Source organism: Panthera uncia, chromosome X (genome assembly GCF_023721935.1).
Source record: "Panthera uncia isolate 11264 chromosome X, Puncia_PCG_1.0, whole genome shotgun sequence".
Taxonomy (NCBI): domain Eukaryota; kingdom Metazoa; phylum Chordata; class Mammalia; order Carnivora; family Felidae; genus Panthera; species Panthera uncia.
The window spans coordinates 5,024,775-5,045,141 of record NC_064817.1 but is presented as its reverse complement, the minus strand read 5'-3'; the positions used below and the strand labels follow the sequence as shown (position 1 = coordinate 5,045,141).

General features: G+C 44.9%; 1 protein-coding gene across 1 annotated transcript in view; it reads left to right on the top strand.

Moving 5' to 3' along the window:
* Window positions 1–20,367, top strand: part of ANOS1 (anosmin 1) — a 183,261-nt gene that overhangs the window by 152,459 nt on the left and 10,435 nt on the right. Inside the window, exons 8-10 of the mRNA XM_049643358.1 lie at window positions 1,891–2,035; window positions 8,726–8,872; window positions 19,904–19,998. Coding sequence (XP_049499315.1) covers window positions 1,891–2,035; window positions 8,726–8,872; window positions 19,904–19,998 — 387 coding nt within the window. The remainder of the gene's footprint in view (window positions 1–1,890; window positions 2,036–8,725; window positions 8,873–19,903; window positions 19,999–20,367) is intronic.

Here is a 20,367-nt window from a genome sequence, read left to right as displayed (position 1 = left end):
ATGTTAAATCTGACCAACTGACATTAAGATTAGAAACTGGGAACATGCGTAAGAATGTGAGAGAGTATGAAATTTTCTTCTTGGGAATCAGTAGGTTCCCATTTCCTAAGATACCATTCTAATATCCTTGGTAAATAAGGAGAGAAGGGTTTTCAAAGGGGATGCTTTTTCAAAAGTGAATTTTCTTTTACCTGAGAGATAGTAGTTTAGGGAGAATGCTAGGCAATCCGACAGGAAACCGTGACTAGGAGAAATTGAGAATCGGTAGTTTAGGCAGACACGCTAAAGGTTAAGAGAGGTAGAATGTCCACCACGAGGCGCTGGGAGGGTTTTTCTCTAACAGTACCAGGTAGCAGGCTGCAGAGCACAGTCCCCACCTCACCGGGAGAAGCAGCCACAGTCTGGAGTCTGACGCTCAGTCTTCCCATTCTGGAAGTGCAGCCCCATCAGCATTGCAGAGCCAAGCTGATGAGGATGGCCAAGTGCTGATAATTCATCCCTCAAAAGCCCGAATCATACAGCGATGCCGTGTATAATTTACAGCGAGGATCACACTCACAGTTCTGGAATGCCCATGAGAAGCATGTTCTCTTGCTGAAAAGAGATCTCACAAGACCCAAAATGAAGACCAGAATGCCAATAGGTGATTGCGGAATTTACACAAGTCTGTGATTCCGTCTTTGGTGATCTCAGACGATGCCCTTCGTGCAGCAGGCACACTGCACACATAACACTGGAATCGTTTGCACTGGAAAGTGCGTGCCACCATTGGCCTGCGATTGGGTGTTACATTACTGATGGACACTGTCTGACTTTCATAACTGGTAATACCACCACTTGGACCAGTTGTAGGCAAGTCTTGCAGCCAAGGAGCTCTTTCACGTCAACACACGCATAATAGTTTGACAGACGTCTTGAATTCTAAGACAGTTACCTTATTTTTCTTCACTGCGAGTTCTTGCAAGGGACTTTGGTATCCTACTTTTCCTGTAACCCTAGGAAGAGCAGCAGACTCAGACTTATCGAAGCTGTGCTCCTGTCTTGGAGCCACCATCCCACAGCTGGTTCGCTCCAATGTCACTGGATCTCCCAGTCTTTAGTAGAATTACTCTCTGGCCTCCAGCCATCAGGCAAATAAACAGGTTTTTGACTTGCTTCATTTAAGGCTGTGCATCACACACAGAAACTCTGATGAGTGCTTGACATTAATGATGACAATGACTAAAAAAATCTTAAAGCATTTTCTCGCGATGTTTTTTGCTACCACTTTTGATTGAAATTTACTCATGGAAGATTTAGAATAAATATCAAAGAAATACAGTTAAGGACAATTCATAATTTTTCCAGGTATCTGCTAACACGAGCCTCCATCAGTTTATGGCAAACATATCTCTTTTCTCCATGAGGTGGTGTCTAGAATAGTTAAGAGCAGAATTATTCATTTTTTTTTTTCAAACTTTTAAAAGTTTATTTATTTATTTTGAGAGACAGAGACAGTGAGCAGGGGAGGGACAGAGAAACAGAATCCCAAGCAGGCTCCGTGGTGTCGGCACAGAGCCTGATTGGGTCTCAATCCCACAGATGGGAAGCTATGACCTGAGCTGACATCCAGAGTCTGATGCTCAACCGATTGAGCCACCTGGGCGTTGTAGAATTATTCACTTCTATACTCATGAAAGAGGATCCAGTAATTGGATAAGGAACACAATTCCCAAATAATATGTTTGGGCGTTCTACTTATATTGATAGTAAAACTGGATTTTTTAAGGGCACATGTACGGCAGGGGCTGACGAGATGCTTCCTAAGGACCGTCTGGCTCTGTGAAGAAGAGGAGTGGCAGAGGCAGAGCGGTTTGTAACGGGCTTGGCGAATCTTCTCTTTTCCTGCAGTCCCAGAATTCGGTGATCCTGGACAGACTGCAGCCAGACAGTGGCTACACCGTGGAGCTGCAGGCCATCGCGTACTGGGGGCAGACGCGCCTGAAAGGAGCGAAGGCGTCCCTGCACTTCACGCCCGCACGCTCTGCCAGCCACAGTAAGTGTCCTATCCTGTCCCTGAACTTCACGCCCGCACTCCCCACCGGCCACAGTAAGTGCCCTGTCCTTGTGGAGGCATGCCTTTCTGGCCTCGCTGTGCGCCTCTCCCCTGATGGCACCCTCTCCCAGCATCTGGCAGGCTCCACGGTGTGTCCGTACCAGAGCCACTCATGTCCAACCCTCAGAGGCCCCAGACGTGGCAGTGAGCCATCGGGAGGGACAGCTGTAGCTACAGAAAACCTACTTTTTGGGTTGCATTCCATACTTGCTTATCTTTTTCAGCAAATTGGTGTTTAACCTTCACTTGATCATGTTGATCCTTATTGAAGGGGCAAAAAATGGGTCAATCGCACGCTCTGTATGGGAAATGTATATTGTTGAGTCCTGCTGCCCGGGCCAAACGTTTGCTGAATTTGGGAAGTAGCATCCCTGCCCATCGAGATGACTTCTGTGTGTCAACACGGGTAGCAAGAGAAAGAAGGAAGTCTTCAAGTTTTGTAGGTCGTACAGAGCAAAATCCAAATTTGGGGTTTTGCTTGTTTGCGTGTTGCCAAAAGTAGGCAAACATTTGTGTGTTTGAGATTGGTCACTGAGCCATGTTTCAGTTTTACCTTTGACTTTAATTTGTATCTATTGAATATGCAATATTTTGGTGTCATAGTGGAAATTTAGCAAGAAAACTTACGTCTCCTAAACCTGGGGATGGGTGACATACCTGTGGTAACAGGTATTCCACAGTGGTCACGTTGCTTCTTGAAAGGCTACTTAGTATTCCATTGAGTAAATTTTTCCCATATTGGTTTTTCTTGCTTCCAGTTTTTCTAAACTAGTATGTTTGCCACAAACTGAGCAAAACAAGAGGAGAGTCTTACATGGCAGTCATATCTGAGCCAGAAAATAAGTTCCTTTCTTGTTTTGGGCTTTGTTCACGAGACGGGGCTAGTTAGAACTGCTCAGGAGAAGCGCGTGGCAAGGTTTCCGGGAATGGGAGAGATTAAAGGACCATGTGATATTGATTCCCTAGGAGTAGAGCCCCATGGTATCTGCCTTTCATCATGGGCCTGCTGCAGAAGGGTAGAAAGTGCTAGAAGCCTGTCTGAATATAGGAAAGGCAAGCCACGCTCTGCAGAGTTAGACGCAGTCATTGCTTATAATTATTTTCTACCACCTGGGAAAAATAGGATCGGAATGAGCAGGTCTGTTTGAAATGATGCTTTCAAAAAAGTTCTAGAAACAGCTTCCTAGCTCCATGAGAAACCATCTCTTTGGAAACTAAGTGTCTTTGAAACAGTCTACTATTTTTAAGCATCTCTCTGAATATAATACAACTTTTACCTAAAATTCCTCTTGGAAACTTTTCTATAGGTGTAGTAACTTCATGGATTTTTTTTTTTTTTAATTTTTTTTTTCAACGTTTTTTATTTATTTTTGGGACAGAGAGAGACAGAGCATGAACGGGGGAGGGGCAGAGAGAGAGGGAGACACAGAATCGGAAACAGGCTCCAGGCTCCGAGCCATCAGCCCAGAGCCTGACGCGGGGCTCAAACTCACGGACCGCGAGATCGTGACCTGGCTGAAGTCGGACGCTTAACCGACTGCGCCACCCAGGCGCCCCATTCATGGATTTTTTTAATCCTGCCATCCATCCACTCCTCAACCTGAAATGTATGGCCACAAAATATGACATTACTGTCCCTAATGATGGAGGTAATTGCTATATTATACTGTATTGTACTATAAACATAGGTCCAGCATATAGAATATATACTTATAGACCAAGTATACACGATATAGTGCATATGTACCATGTATTTGTTTATGTGTGCATGTCCGTGCACACAGACACACATGGATACAGGCACACATAAACATACACATGCATGTACTGTTCATGCACGTAGACATACGCACACATACACATTATTGCAGCACTAGATGCATTTTGAGCTCTGCCCAACATTGAGTTTGGAAGATAAACATGTACACATGATGGCACAGACATCAGTCCACTGCACACGTAGTCATAATGGACGCGGAAGAAGCTGAAGTTTCGGTGGGGAATGAGATCCCTCAAGAGTCATGAGTGCCCCGTGGGCCCACAAGGCATGGGCATCCGCCCCCACACGGGTGGGTGTGCGTGCGCATGCGCAGAGATTGGAACGTGTGCTGTGTGTGCAGAGAACTCAGCGTTGGGGAGAAGGAAGGAAGGGGGGTAGGTAGCGCTGTCCCTGGGAGAGCTCAGTGAGTGTGTGGACTCAGCGACCATCTTTGTGCTTCTGATGCCCTCTCCCTGTGTCTGGCTGCCAGCTCAGCACCTGTACAGGGGTGGCTAGCAGGTGCTCAGACAGCACACCTGCTCCTCTCCCAGGATCTCCCATGGCAGACAGCTCCCCCCTTCACCCATCTGTTTATGCCAGAGATTGAGAGGCCAGTCTTCATGTTTCTATTTTCTTTCTCTCCAGAAATGCAGGACTGCAGAAAGTCCTTTTTGTCTCTAATGTCAAATGTTCTTGGGAATCTATCAAGTTCTTTGCCATGTTTGGGCCATTCCCATCGCTTTCTTACAATTAAACAAGTCTCCTAATTAGTATCTGTTTTCACTCTTTCTTAACTATCCATTCTGTAGATGGCAGCACACATGTGCTTTAGAAAATAGCAACTGTGTAACATACTTCTCCTTCTTCTGAATTCCACCCTCAAGAGTGTCCCCTAGTCATCTTCTCCCAAAGTTCATCCTTCACTCCTGTCCCCTTCTTCCTCCCCAGCCTCCTTCTCAGACCTGAGTCCTATAGACTTCTGCTTCACCAAAGACCTTTTTCTTCTACTGGTGGGAGGGATTTCATGTTGTGTAAAATAAGTGTGCCTTTATGTGTCCTGGTTTTTCTGGTAAACAACATTCCTTCCCCATTAGAAGCTGGTGTGGGATTGCAGACTCGCATAATTTGTGTTTCTTCCCACAACCAAGAACAAGGAGTGAAGAATCTGACCTCAGCTTGCTATTGTGGGGGTACATGGAGTGCCTCAGCAAGTCCCCGTGGACACAGAGCTCTGGTTGGGCTCTGGACCTCCACAGCACATCTAGGGCTTTCTCACTCTTCCTGGGGCATCACCATACAAGCCCATTGGCTTGCTGAGATCCTCTTTAACTAGTTTCTTCTCCCACCCTCTCACAGGTGATTGTAAACCTGTCTTTCTCTCATATCTTAAGCCATAATGCATAATATAGTGCACATTCCTCCCTCTCAGAATGGCACACAGTTCCCCATACATATGAACACATCATGTTTATCTTCCCCTGTCCTCTGTAATATGAGGTGGAAACATCCTTCCTTTTGCATATGGCAGACCCCACCATGTGGGGTTGAGACCCACCCCTTCCCAACTTGGAAAAGAACATTCACCAACCCAAAAATCTCATCTAGATCATGGAACATGGGTTATGTGTCCATTGTGCTCTGCACCTATATGTGTGCTGCGTTAAGTACGGCTCCATAAATATCTGTGAAACACAGTCAGTAATCCCTATCTTATCTACAACGTCAGTCACTTTCCATCAGACAGGTTTATTGTGAATGTTAATGTCACTTTTTAAAAATTTTTTAAAGTTTTTTTTTTTCTGAGAGAGAGAGCACATGCACAAGCTGGGAAGGGGCAGAGAGAGGGAGAAAGAGGGAGAGAATCCCAAGCAGGCTCCACGCTGTCAGCACAGAGCCTGATGAGGGGCTTGATCTCATGAACCATGATGAGATCATGACCTGGACTGAAATCAACAGTCAGATGCTTAACCAATCGAGCCACCCAGGTGCCCCACTAATGTCACTTTCTAATCATCTTTAAAATTAGATAATGTTTTAACTGATCAATAAAGAGATACAAGAGTTAACCTATCAAAGGCCATTTTATTCTAAGGATTAACTTACTCATGTGGATTCAGAAAGGTGATAAAGGAAAAGTAAACGAGAGAATAGTTCAGAGTACCTGTCATAGCACATATTGTTTTGTCTCAGGGTATCCCTTGGAAGAGATGGGCTTTACCAAAGATTATGCAGGATATAGCTGAATATTTGTCAGGATTTCATACACTGATGGTGATATATAATCTCATAAATGCTAGTACATGACTTTTACAAGAACGCGTATATTTCATCACAGACCAATGAGAAGTAAAGAATAATTACAACTTTATAGAATAAGCAAGGGAAATTATATTTTATAGGAAAGAAAGTAGTAAATGCCAGCATGTAAATTACTTTTTGAATTATATTTTCCAGGTCTGCAGGCTGCTAGGTGCTTTAATGACAAAAAGTTCTATGCCAACAAAGGCTGAATGTTCCTGCCATTTTGTAAAAGGGCCCCTTGAAGGAAGAAAAATGTAACAGCATCTTGAAAGGAAATGTTGCTTGCTCTTTTGGAGGCTGGAAGAATCTTTCCAGGGTTGACAGATTACTGATGTTTTAGAGTTGCCTCATGCTGCTGGGGTATTCTTCCAGCTCTTCAAATTAAAAATGGAGCAGAGAGAAAATATCCTGGATCTCCTGATCTGTGAAATTAATCAGAATTGTGACATTTGAAAAAACAGCCTGGTCATTCACTTCTCTTAACTTTGGGACTATTAAATAAGAGCATAAATCAGATCTCGTATCTTTCTACAGTATGCAGGAATGATTTTATTCCATTCTTATTTAGTCGTGTAAGTGCAGGACGCCCCTTTCGAGTCAGGTCCAGGCTCCTAGGACTGACGCACATGCCTGTCTGTCCATTACATGTGGCCTCAGCAGCACTACATGGTGATGCATTTCTCTACTTGAAACATTTCAAGGGACCAATGGCAGTTCAAGAGACCAATGCCAGTTCACTCTTGAGATACAGAAAACTATGTCCTTACATATACGTAATGAGAAATAAAAGTTTGCATAGGATATAATAAGAATGCAGGAAGATAGAATTCACATAGAGATTAAACATAGCGTCTAAACCTCTATTTTGGTGGTCCTTGGTAAATTCTCAAAGTCACTCCCTAATAGTACAGGAATTAGAAACCTACATGGCTTGCGAAAATCTTCAATCCTTAGTTAGCTAGTCAACAGATACATTGCGTGTGGGCAGCAGGATTCTTTACCTCCATGGTGACCAGGAATGGAATGAGTTTTGGCCAAGAACCCTGTGTGTTCTCTGTCCTGGCTCAGTCTTCTCTGGGCTCCGAGCTCTCTGTGCTGCTGGGCACACTGGCTCTCTCTGGAGGATGACACAGGGCCTCTCAAAGTGGCCTGCGATACTGTGATTTAAAATAAGAAACATGTATTCAGTCTTCGACCCCATTCCTGGCACTGGGACTCCATAAACATGCACAAGGACAGGGTTCGGAGAACTTCTGGGTTGGTGAACATGTGGCAGTGTGGGCACAGTGGCACCCCCAGGGAGGGCACAGAGGCTGTGTGCCCCTTCTCACATAGCTGACCCTGTGTAGCTCTTCCTCTGGCTGCTCTTGAGTTAGGGCCTTTATAATAAACCGATAGGTACTCTAGTGAGTAAAATGTTTCTGAGTTCTGTGAGCCACTCTAGAAAATTAGTTGAATCCAAGTTGGGGGTGGTTGGAACCTCCGACCTATCGTGGATAGTGAGAATATCACAGGTGCCAACCAGGACGTGTGAGTGCTGTCTGCAGTGGGGGCCGTCTCGTAGGATGGAGCCCTTACCCTGGGGGATCCAAGGCTATCTGCAGGTGGATGGTGTTGGAGGGGGACCCTCCCAAAATGGATGGTGTCCCCGGGGGGGATCTGAGGCCATCTGCAGGTGGATGGTGTCAGAGGGGGATCCGAGGCCATCTGCAGGTGGATGGCATCAGAATTAGCTGAATGGTAGGACCCTCACCTGGTGTCTGAGGACTGCTGGTGATGTGATGAAACCCCCGACACACACATTGGCTTTGGGTGCAGAAGCCTGAAACCTAATGTTTCTCAGGGATCCATTTATTTGAACTATTTAAGATAAGACAGTCTAAGTTAGAACCTGCGTAATGCACCCATTGCCTTTGAATCCTGGAGCAGAGGATGTAGTGGGCACACTGGTGACAGTGGGCATGGTAGTATAAGTGGGCACCACAGTGACAGTGGGCACAGCGGTGTCAGAGGGAATGGAGGTATCGGGCACGGCAGTGTGAGCAGCAGTGGACGGTCCATGTGGTTGTTCTGCATTGGGGTGCTGGGGTCCTCAGTTTTCCTCTACTTGCCTCACCCAGGTCAGGAGTGTCCTCCCTGCCCCTGCTTTGTTCCCTCTTGCTCCTGTCTTCCCAAGCACGTGGAAGGGAGGGAAAGGAGGGAGGAAAGGAAGGAAGAAAAAAGAACCCTTAAATTCTATTCCCCCATCTAACGTATCACTGCATTGCATTGCATTTGCTGACTCAATATTTCCCGTACAAGTTGATTGAGTAAGGTTTCCATTTAGGGCCTCGCCCCAGGTGTTGGATAGATGATGCTGGTACTTCTGTGAAAAGCTATCTGTATTGTTTTCATGATACATGGTATTTCAATGTCATTTTACTTACTTTCTTTATAACTACAAAAAAAAATCTATAATGAGAAATGCCGTCTATACCTCTTTGCACCAGAGCGCCTTTCTCACCGGGGTGAACGTATACTGATCACCGATTACGTTTAACAAGGGAATCACAGTGTTGTACTTTTTTCAGAAGAGCAAGTTGGGAAACCCAGGAAGAGTGTGGTGCACATACAGCCATCTTTCCAAAGACGACGGCCTGCTCGCCTCCTGGAAATCGGAGCTCCCTTCTATCAAGACAACCAGCTGCAAGTGAAGGTCTACTGGAAAAAGACTGAAGGTGTGTCAACGCTCTTTGATGATTTGTTATTTGCATCAACTAGCCCAGTGATCTCAGGGTGCTGGTGAGAAAGTCAAGTCGAGACACGGTGTTGATATTAAGGAACATGGCAGCTGAACAAAACACTTTAGTCCTTTTTTTTGTTTTTAATGCCTTGCTGTTGTGAAGTCTGGATGGGCAGCCCCGTCTTTCCCAGGAATCTGTATCACATTTGGAAATCAGTATCAGTCAGCTGCTTGCACGTTAACATTTCAGGGATGTTAGCCTGTCTTCACTGGGTTCTCAGAAGGCCAATCTTGTCTCCAAAATACTCATTATTTTGTGCTGTAAATTTTTGTTCTAAATGAGCTTTTTGTTTAAAAAAAAAAAAAAAGGCAACCCAAATAATTGGATTTGGAGATGGAAATGGAGAAAAAAAGTCAGTTATCTCAGTAGTATTTCATAGGAACAGCATTTAGGTGGATGTCCTTTCGGAAGTTATCTGTGTTTCTGTTCTTCCCTGATTTGTTTTATGTGTATGTCCCCCCACATATACCATTTATATGTAAAAAACACACACATTTTCATATAACATATGAGCATTCTACCTTGTCGCGCATTTCCGGTGACATTTTTGAATCGCTACTGTGCACAGACACGCCACACTATCCCAATGCTCCACTAAAACACACCAGTCAGGTGCCTTCAGAAGTTCCATGCTATGATTCATTCTTCAGTAAAGATTTGCCCTCAGAATACATTCTCTTCGTTCTGAGTCTTTGCTGGAGTGGCTGTCTTTGGGATAAATTCATCTTGTTTTCTTTATTCGTAGCATATTTATCTTGTGTTATTGAAATGGTCCTTTTGGAACTCCTGGTGTACTTTTATCCTCTCTGATGCGTTTTGAAAACATACAAAAAATAGATTGTTTCAAGAGCTCAGTTTTTACAATTCTTCCATTTCTTCTGGAAGGGCAGTGTTGCTTCGGTATTCACTCATGTGCCATACAGGAGACTGGTGTCGGAGTTCTTCTTGTTCCAGCAGTTTCTTCACAACTGTTGACATCTGGGGCACCTGGGGGTCCCAGTCGGTTAAGCGTCCAACTTCGGCTCAGGTCATGATCTCATGGCTCATGGGTTCGAGCACCGTGTAAGGCTCACTGCTGTCAGTGCAGAGCCAGCTTTGGATCCTCTGTCCCCCTTGATCTCTGTCCCTCCTCTGCTTGCACGCTCTCTCAAGAATAAATGACACATTAAAAAAAAAAAAAAAATGACTGTTTCCCCAAAGCTCTGGGCTGCTACCTTGGCCCTAAATCAAATATTATGGGAAAGTTAATTTCTTTAACTTTCTGTAGAGTCATTTGGCATATTTTTCCAACTTTCTGGCATTACCACATTGTCTTAACTACTGTAGGTTTATACATATTTTTAATAATAGCCCTTCAGTTTTTTTTTACTTTTTTTTCAAATTGTCTTGATTATTCTTGGCCCTTTGTATTCTTGTATAAAAATTTGCACTAGTTTCTCGATTTCCACAAAAATCTTCCGAGATCTTTACTGAAATTACAATCAACCTATATGGTAATGACTGGAGGGGCGCCTGGATGGCTCAGTTGGTTAAGCATCCGAATTTGGCTCAGGTCATGATCTCATGGTTCTTGAGTTCGAGCCCTGCGTCAGGCTCTGTGCTGACAGCTCAGAGCCTGGAACCTCTTCGGATTCTGTGTCTCCCTCTGACCCTGCCCTGCTCCTGCTCTGCTCCTGATCACGCTCTGTCTCTCAAAAAGTAATAAATATATGGTAGTAACTGGAGAAGTCACTCTTTAAAGATCTGCACACTTGACATATCACTTTATTTATTCAGGTTTTAAAATTTCCTCTCAACAGTCATTTGTGACATATAATGTGGAAGCTGTAATACTTTTTAATATGATTATTCTGAGGTGTTTGTGTTTATTTGGATCCTATGATATATACATGCATACATTTCCCTCCATTTCATTCTCTAACTTTTGCTGCCATATATAAAAATACATCTTCAAGGCAACTGGGTGGCTCAGTCAGTTAAGTGTCCGACTCTTGGTTTCGGTTCAGGTCATGATGTCATGGTTCGTGAGTTTGAACCCCACGCTGGGCTCTGTGCTGATAGCACGGAGCCTGCTTGAGTTTCTCTCTCTCCCTGTCTCTGACCCTCCCTAGCTTGCACTCTCGCTCTCTCAAAATCAATAAACTTAAAAAAATCCATCTTCTATTTATGTCTTGATGGTGAATCCAACTATATTGTTATATTACTTTGCTCATTACAACATTTCCTCTGATTCTTTTCCATTCTTCTGTAAAGGCAATCATGTAGCATGTAAATAATGAGAATTTTATAGTTTCCTTTCCAGACCTTTGACATTTTACTCCTTTCCCTTGCCTTGACGTTCAGTACAGGGTGGAATACAAGTGATCATTGCAGACGTGTATGGTCAATATTCCCATACAATAATGACTGGAACCCACAACGACCAAGGAATCACATCTGTCTTCAAGTGAGGATTAAACTGAAACCACCGTGCAGTAGAGTTACTTTGCTGGCAGATGTAGGTTGATTTCACCAGATCACATGGCCACTTAGGAACTAAGAATAAGTCATGCTCTAACTAGAGTTTTGTCTTCCTCCAGAATGCGCTTTTTCTTAAATTATATCCATCCCATTTCCCTTTTGATTTTAAATTTGAAAGCCAAATTAACATATAAAACATAGGGGAGCCTCACTGTACCACAACCCTCTGTAGAAGGAGACTGTGGAAAGCTTTGGAGAGTCCAGCCCTCTCTGAAGTGGAAAGCATGTGTGCCGAACTTATTCCACATTTGTTCTCCTTCTAGAAGCCTGTTAGGCACCCTGTGACCTACAGAATCCCAAACCAAAGTTCCCCAGACGCTTATGAAGCATGTGTACATTCATAATTATCACAAATGTAGGAAAGGAAATGCCTTTTAAATCAAAACACAGTGCTACTATTTTACGAATTCTGTTCAGAATGTGAAAATGAGCTCTCTTTCTGTTATGAAAAGGACACTTTGGCTGGCTTTCTGGACGTTTTCACTCTGTAAAATTATAATTGTGTGCACTGAATACAACTCAATAGACCCATCTCAAATGGTTTGAAAGCCTTAGGCACAAGTACCTGAGTATTCTTTAATCGTAACTAATTTCCACTGTTGGATACACTGAGTTGAAAACCTAAAAGAAATTAAATGTTGGTGACAAATCAGAGAAGAGAATCTTGTTCACTAATTGAGACAAAATTGTAAGTAGAAATTGGTTTCTACCTATCTGTTACGTTTCCTAAAAGTGAGGGTGGCCAGAACGTTGGTTTTAGACTTGGGAGTTAGGAACTCAGAAGCACAAATCTGTTCACTCACACTGAATATTCTCACAGAGAGAGAGCTTCAGTTGTTTTGTATTATTTATGATGACACAGCATATAATTTTGTAGGGAAGTGACTCAAACATCAAATATTAGCCCACCTTAGTGCATATGGTAGTTGGCTTATAATAGTGAATGCTCTGGAAGGAAAGAAATATCCTCAACAGTGAATTTCTGGAACAATCATTATTTATAAAAGGAATAGTTGTCCTTTTGTTATTCTACAGACATCAGTTCCGAATAGAATCTACAATTGATTATTTTAGGCTTTTTGGTTTAGACTTAGTGTTTGCACTCCAAAAATATGAAAAATTAGCTCAGAGAGAGAAAACATACTTCTACTTTGAGTAGAAATGCCTTCTGCCTAGGAGGTGTTCAAAATTCTTTTACAGAATTGTACAAAATCAGCAAGTCTGTCTCACCAAAGCATTTTTACAAATATGAAGAGAACGAGGTATTATTTCGTGAAAGGATATCATCCAACTAACATTTATTGAGCATGTACTACCTACCAGGTGCTATTTCTGGTGTTAGAGATGCTTAGAGAACAAACTCCCATCTAAGAAATGGGCATTTTCTGATGCCTCTCCACGTGTATGTCCCCTGCCATCAGTGTGGAGAGTTCCCCTCACCGTAGCTATTCCACGGTGCTCAGAGATGGTCTCTTTCTCACAGCTCTGAGTTCAGTCAGGCCAGCATTCTTGATCATTAGATGTTTGGAATTTAGAGATTAACATTGAATTAAAAATTGTGCAGCCTTTAGTTTTTGCCAGACACTGTTGGATACATTTTACTTTTTATTTCGAGTTAGGTATATTTCAGGAACAAATTAGAGACATCTACTTTTTGAAGCATAGTTGAAGCATGCTGAAAATAAATTTCAGTATTTAAAAATACTTCTCAAGGACTTTTTAATTCATTTGTGGAAGGAAGAACCTAAGCTCAAGAACCAGAACAGCAAGGCATTTAGGATAGAATTTTCATATGTATCCCCTTAGGAAACATTTGATTTAATGACACTGTTTTTCATATTCTAGTTAGACACTTGGTCCTGAAGTCATATCCTAAATACGAGCTTGCAGTGTTTTCATACTTGGCAAGATGAAGCTGAAGACAAGACTGACTGTCTATCTGTCTATCTTGTCTAATTTATCTATTTATTTTTGAGAGAGTGCATGTGAGCAAGTGGAGGAGGGACAGAGGGACAGAGAGATAATCTTAAGCAGGTTCCATGCTCATTGCAGAGGCCATATTGGGACTCGATCCCACGACCCTGGGATCATGACCTGAGCCGAAATCAAGAGTCAGATGCTCAACCGAGTGAGCCACCCAGGTGCTCCAATGGTCACTTAAGCTTGAAACCATTCTTTATTCTTCTCCCCTCCACATGTTAGGTATATGGTATCATACTTTACGTCCTTTTATTTTGTGAATCCATTCGTAGAAAAACTTACTGCTTGTGTTTACTGCTTTTCTTATTCTTGCTTATGGTCTTTCTTTTCCACTCAAAGTGGCCCCTTTAACATTTCTTGTAAGGCTGGTTTGGTGGTGATGAATTCCTTTAGCTTTTGTATGTCTGGGAAACTCTTTCTCTCTCCTTTTATTCTGAATGATAACCTGGCTGGATATTCTTGACTGCGAGCCTTTTTTCTTTCAGCAGTTTGAATATATCATGCCACTCCCTTTTGCCCTGCAGAGTTTCTTCTGAAAATCAGTGGATAACCTTAGGGGGCAACTGTTTTCTCTTGCTGCTCGTAAAATTCTCTCTTAATCGCTACTTTCTACTATTTTAATTACTATTTATCTTCTGTGGACCTCCTTGGGTTGATATTTTGGGGGCTGTGTCTCCTGGATCCAGATTTCTGTTTTCTCCCCCAGATTTGGTTTCAGCTATTATTTCCTCATACTCATTTTCTGCCCCTTTTTCTCTCTCTTCTCCTTCTTATATCCCCCTATAATGTGAATGTTATTACGTTTCATGTAGTCACTGAGCTCCCTCAGTGTATTATCATTTGTTGTTATTAATAGTTTTCTCTCTCCTGTTCTGCTTGATTGCTTTCCATTACTGTGGAAAGCACTGCCTCTCTTCTTCTGCTTCCTCTAGTCTCCTGTTTATTCTCTCTTGTTGATTCTTAGTTTCTGTTATTGATGTTTTCATCTCATTGGTTCTGCGTTATGTTTTCTATCTCTCTGTTGATGTTCTCACTGAGATCCTCTAGTCTGTTCTCAAGTCCAGTGAGTATCTTTATGACCATTACTTTAAATTCTCTATCAGGCATCTTGTTTAGCTCTCTTTCTGTGATTTTGTCCTGTTGTTTCATTTGGAACATATTCCTCTGCCTCCTCATTTTGTCTAACTCTCCGTGTGTGTTTCTCTGTGTTAGGGAAGTCAGTGACGTCTCCTGCTCTTGAAAGCAGTGTCCTTATGAAGAAGAATTCTGTAGTGCCCCATATGCAGTGTCCCCTGTTCACCAGAGTCTGGCACCTCAGGGGAGTCTGCTCTGTGTGTTGTGTGCACTGTGCTCTTGTAGCTGAGTTGTGTTTCCCTTCAGGCCAGTTGTCTTCCATGGCTCTATCTGCCTGTTGTGGGCAGGGTTTGGTTCCTGTGTTGTTAGGGGCCAGACTGGGGTCACCTTGGGCTTGGGTAGGGTCAGACCAGGCATTTGCAGGGCATTCTTACTGTGTTGTCCTCTGAGAAGCTCATGTTGGTGGGTGGGGCTTGCAGTGAGACCCGAGGTCTGCCTCCGGCCCACTGCTGGGGCTACAGCTGCAGTTGTCCTGGCATGTTGGTTACTTTCCCCTTGCCCTGGGGCAGGAGTTGCTTTGGGGTGATGTTGGCCTCTGACAGGACTGTTTGCACAGTGCCAGGCTGGGTGCACTGCTTTAGATGGGCTCTGGCCAAAAGTGTATTGGAGGGGGTGGGTCCCACAGGAGAACACGGGGGCAGGGGTGTGCAGAGTTAGCAAGGTTCCTGAGGGCCACGTGCAGCCCAGATCTGGCTTCAGGGGGCGTGTCTGCAGAGGAGCATTGTTAGCAAGCAGGTAGAGAGTATTTGTCCTGCAGCAGGTGTCCCTGTTTCGAGCCAGGGAGGTTGGGGAGAGAAATGGTGCCTGCCACTGTTGTTCTTGGAGAAACTTCCCAAAGATCCCTTCCCTGCAGCACATATTCTAAGGTTACTAAACAGATCTCCCTCCTGTGAACCCCAGCTGTTTCTCATCCTGTTGCTTCTGTGCTGTATCTCAGAAGGACTATTTGTTATGCTGTCTCTTTAAAGGCGGGGACTCTGTCTCCTCACTCTCCAGCTCTCCAGCTCTCCAGCTCTCCAGAGTCATCTCTGCTGAGTTTAATGTTTAAGCTCTACTGACGGTAATTTTTCAAGAAATTCTGCCCCTCTAGTTTGCAAAGCCAGATGTTATAGGCCTTGTCTTCTGTGTGTGAGTCCCCCTGTGCTTTGGGTGCCTGGTGTGAGGGTCCACGCCCATGGAGTTTCTCTCCCGGGACAGTCCTGGGGCTCTGGTTAATTGCCAACCATGTCTCTGCTCTTCCTACCCTCTTCACAGTGCCTCTTCTCTACATGTAGCTGTCATGAGTCTGTTCTGCTAGGCTTCAGGTCATTTTCTGGGTTGTTTACACTGAGGTGGGTGTTATCTTGCTGTATCTGTGTCATTATGTGAGCTTGGGATCTTCCTCCTGTGCCCTCTTCCCTGGAAGTCCAAGAAAATGATATTGAAAGCCGTGGGACTGAACAAAATTATTCAGAAAGGGGACCATGAACTCAGGCAAGGCTGAGCTCATCTAGAGCTGATGGGGGGGAGGGGATGGAGTTGAAAGCGGGTGTCCAATGTCATTTGTTTTTTTATTTTTTGAAAGAGAATGCCTGTGAATGGGGGAAGGGCAGAGAGAGGGTGACAGCGGGTCTGAAGTGGGGGCTCTGAGCTGACAGCACAGAGCCAGACACGGACCTTGAACTCAGAAACCGCAAGTTCAGACCTGAGTCAAAGTTGGATGCCTAACTTACTGAGCCACCCAGGTGCCCCCAATGTGTCATTCTTAGCACCTCCTCTTATGAAAATAGAACCATGTTGTAAACAATGCATACGATTTGTAGAGTCCCAAGAGTACTCAGCTATCACTGTATGCCATATCACAGTATTAGCACAAACCAGAATCAGTCCCCTCAGCAGGGAGTGTCAGCCCCAGAGCAGACAAGAGTCTCTTCCCATCTCACGACTTTTTTTTTTTTGTAACATTTATTCATTTTTTTGAGAATGAGGGAGACAGAGCACAAGTGAGGGAGGGGCAGAGAGAGAAGGAGACACAGAATCTGAAGCAGGCTCCAGGCTCTTGAGTTGTCAGCACAGAGCCTGATGGGGGGCTTGAACCCATGAGCCACGAGATCATGACCTGAGTGAGTCAAAGTTGGGCGCTCAACCGACTGAGCCACCTAGGTGCCCCAAGGTCAGGACAGTTTTGAAGGTCTTGAGCACAGAAGACCCAAAGTAAAGACAAGTGGCCGTGTGGTATTTACGTAGTGTTTTGGAAACATGAGGGTCAGGGATGCTAAATTAGCAGGCTAGAATAATCAGGGTACCAGAAATTCATACCGGGACACTGGCTCTGCTTCTGGTTTGTCCTACTCGAGCTGCTTTGACAGGAGAAGCGTCCCGCAGACTGTCCCCGGCTGTGGATGACTTCACTTCACGTGGGTGCCGCTTTAGTGCCCGTGTGCTCCGTGCTGGGGACGTGGAGGGACTCTGTTGATGGGGCCAGCGGGCTGCTGTGGGTGATGGCAGTGAACTACAAGGCAATGTGCAGAGACCTGAGGGCCCAAATCGGCGTTTTATCAAATTGCGTTTTCTGTTTGGTGATCTCATTGCACTAAAGACAAGCCTGGGAGACGCTGAGGCAGAAATGGCGGGTGACCAGTTTTATTCTGTCTGCCTGCATTTAGAGTGACTTTTTCACAGCAGAGCCAAAATCAGTTAAGTCATTGTCATGAGTTTAAGTATGAGACATGAGTACAAATTTTGTTTGCTGATTTAATTTAAATTATTGTAATTTAATTTTTTGTAATTTAAAATTTAATTTTTAAAATTATTTAATTTAAAATTATTGACTCAAAAAAATTATTTTTTATTTTTTTCAAGTATCAACATACAGTTTTTACTTATTGGCTACATACTATCATCTCGTTCTGTTTACCTGCTGTCTCTGTACAAAATAATATTTTAAAAAAATGTTTTTTTAATGTTTTATTTTTTTTTAATTTTTTTTAACATTTTTTAATTTATTTTTGAGACAGAGAGAGACAGACCATGAATGGGGGAGGGGCAGAGAGAGAAGGAGACACAGAATTGGAAGCAGGCTCCAGGCTCTGAGCAATCAGCCCAGAGCCCGACGCGGGGCTCGAACTCACAGACCGTGAGATCGTGACCTGAGCTGAAGTCGGATGCTTAACTGACTGAGCCACCCAGGCGCCCCTAATGTTTTATTTTTTGAGAGAGAGACAGAACATGAGCAGGGAAGGGGCAGAGAGAGAGGGAGACACAGAACCCGAAGCAGGCTCCAGGCTCCAAGCTGTCAGCACAGAGCCCGATGCGGGGCTTGAACCCACAAGCCGTGAGATCATGATGTGAGCTGAAGTCAGACGCTTAACCGACTGAGCCACCCAGGCACCCCAAGATACAATTTTCGGTTCTTATCTACGTCCCTTAAATTTTCTCTTTGACCTTTCTTGTCACTTGTTTTGCTGGGAAAGGTATTTTTGGTTATTCTTATTGCTACAAAATTTAGTTGGCAAGGCCCCTAGAGCAGTTTCTTCTTGCCAGTGTTGTTAATGAGGAAATGATCCCAAGTATCAGGTTGCTATGCCAAGGAGGTCAGTAACAAGCCATTTTGAAGTTATTAAAGAGGGAAAGTGCATATTGTAAATGTTGTAATATTGTAAGCTCACCCAGAAAAAGTAAGTAGAAGTCTATTTCAAACTTCTACAATCATAAACAATGTTATAGCATGAAAGGAGATAAGGTCTTTAAATATTTTTAAATGTTGTTTTTTAATGTTTATTTTTGAGAGAGAGAGAGAGAGAGAGAGAGAGCGCGTGAGAGGCAGAGGGGCAGAGAGAGGAGTCACAGAATCCGAAGCAGGCTCCAGGCTCCGAGATGTGAGCACAGAGCCCGACGCGGGGCTCGGACCCACAAACTTCAGTTGCTTTACAGGCATGAGTGACTAGGGGCCACCACATGCGCGGTATTTTTGTCATCGCAGACACCTTAGCTGGGCAGCGGCAGGCAGACGGCCTGCTCACGGCCACGTGCTCTGCCCACAGCAACCGCCAGGCCTCCTCCCCACGTTCACTGCAAAGTTCTGTCTCAAGGAGATAAGCCAGTGAATCAATAAGGCAACACACCTGCCTGCTTATCTTCTGTATTGATCTGTAGCCAAATTACCTTCTAGCCTAACGTACATTTACATGCTTTGTTTGTTGTTTATGTAGCTCTGTGAGCTTTTAAGTCCCGAGAGCAGCGGTTTGTATGCCTGGAACGGCACCACTTGAAAGAAAGCATATGAATTCATTCATTGACTTCATTCTTGTGTGTAATGTACGATTCTTCCCCTGAAAAAAAAAAAAAAAAGTCGTGATGCCTGTTGTGTAAATCTTAAAACCTCTGGTAAGTGGTTCCCGGAACTGATGGTGCCCGCTTGATATCCGCCCGTCCTCTCTGATTGAAAAGCTCCTCTTTTCTCGATCCAAAGTGCTCCAAGTGAATTCCCACTAGAACCACCCAATCCCGTCAAAGCTTTAACCCTCTGGAAACCTCCATTAAATACTTGGCGTGAACAGCGGGGACGCGGCGTTAATCAGTGGCAGAGCAGTGCCTTTCCACACCTTCGGGCACGCGGGTTGGTGAATAAACCTGATGCCGGCCAGACCTCCTCTTCCCATGCTTGGCGGGGGACTCGTCATCAGTCCGTCCTTTATCTGAGAGATTTGCCCCAAGTGAGGCCACGTGTGGACAGTGGACACACTGTGCCAGGGAACCCACGTTCTGTCTTGGACAGCAAGTCAGGGTTCCGCAGAGATCAGACACACAGGCGTGTGAGGATATGCACCTGTGCACGCTGGAAGGGAAAGGTGCCCACCTGGGTCTGTGCTGGGGGAACGTGTGAGGCACACAGGGGAGCTCGTCTCACTGCTCAGTGCTCCCAGCGTGAGGAAAATGCTTTGATTTTGCCTGGGTCTATCGGCTATGTCAGCCACCTGTGGGATTCACACTCGGGATGCTCATTCCCTCTCCCAGGAGCAAAGACGCCCACGGCTGAGTGCCGCCCTTTCTTGTGGGGGTTCCGCTCAGCACCGACCCCGCGGCTACGTTTCTCTCAAGACCTCCTGACAGCCCCGTGGCTGTGACTTTCCTGTGCTTTCCGGTTGGTTCTCGCATTTCGCCAGGTTTCCCCCCAGGCTTTCCTCCCGACAGTGAGTTCTGCAGGCCCGCTTGCCTCCTCGGCTCTGCATCTGCGTTTGTGGCTCACTTCCACAGCTTCATTTCCTTCCTGCCCATTGTCGCGATCTGAGAGCCACGGGCTGTGCGGCACGTGGCTCCAGACCGTCCTCTCTATGCCCTCTGACCTTACAGATCTCAGCGTCGACCGATACCACGTGCAGTGGCTCCCGGAGGTCTGTGCCCACAACCGCAGTGCTGGAGCAGAGACCTCTTCTGGCATCACCCAGGTAAGAGACGGTCACACCGCCCGATTCTCAGCGCGATTTCACTTCCCTCAATGTGCGGAAACAGCAGACTGCGAGCTGTGCCCGGGGTACGACGCACACAGCTCGTTCTCACGGATTAGCTGTTGGGTGATCGCGAGGTGGAAGTGAAAACACAACGGTCCTTGTGTTCAGTCCTGCAGTATCCGCTGAGGGCTCCGTCCCGTGGGGGCACACGGCAGGGCCTGAAACGCGGAGGCTGCAGACGCGGTTCGTGGGGAACTCCCAGGTCAGGGGGGAAACGCTTCTGAGACCCCCCGTGTGTCTCAACTTAGTTGGACAGAAGCTTTGAATTGTTCTGAGTCCTGGGTTGGCAGCACGATCTGCGGGTGG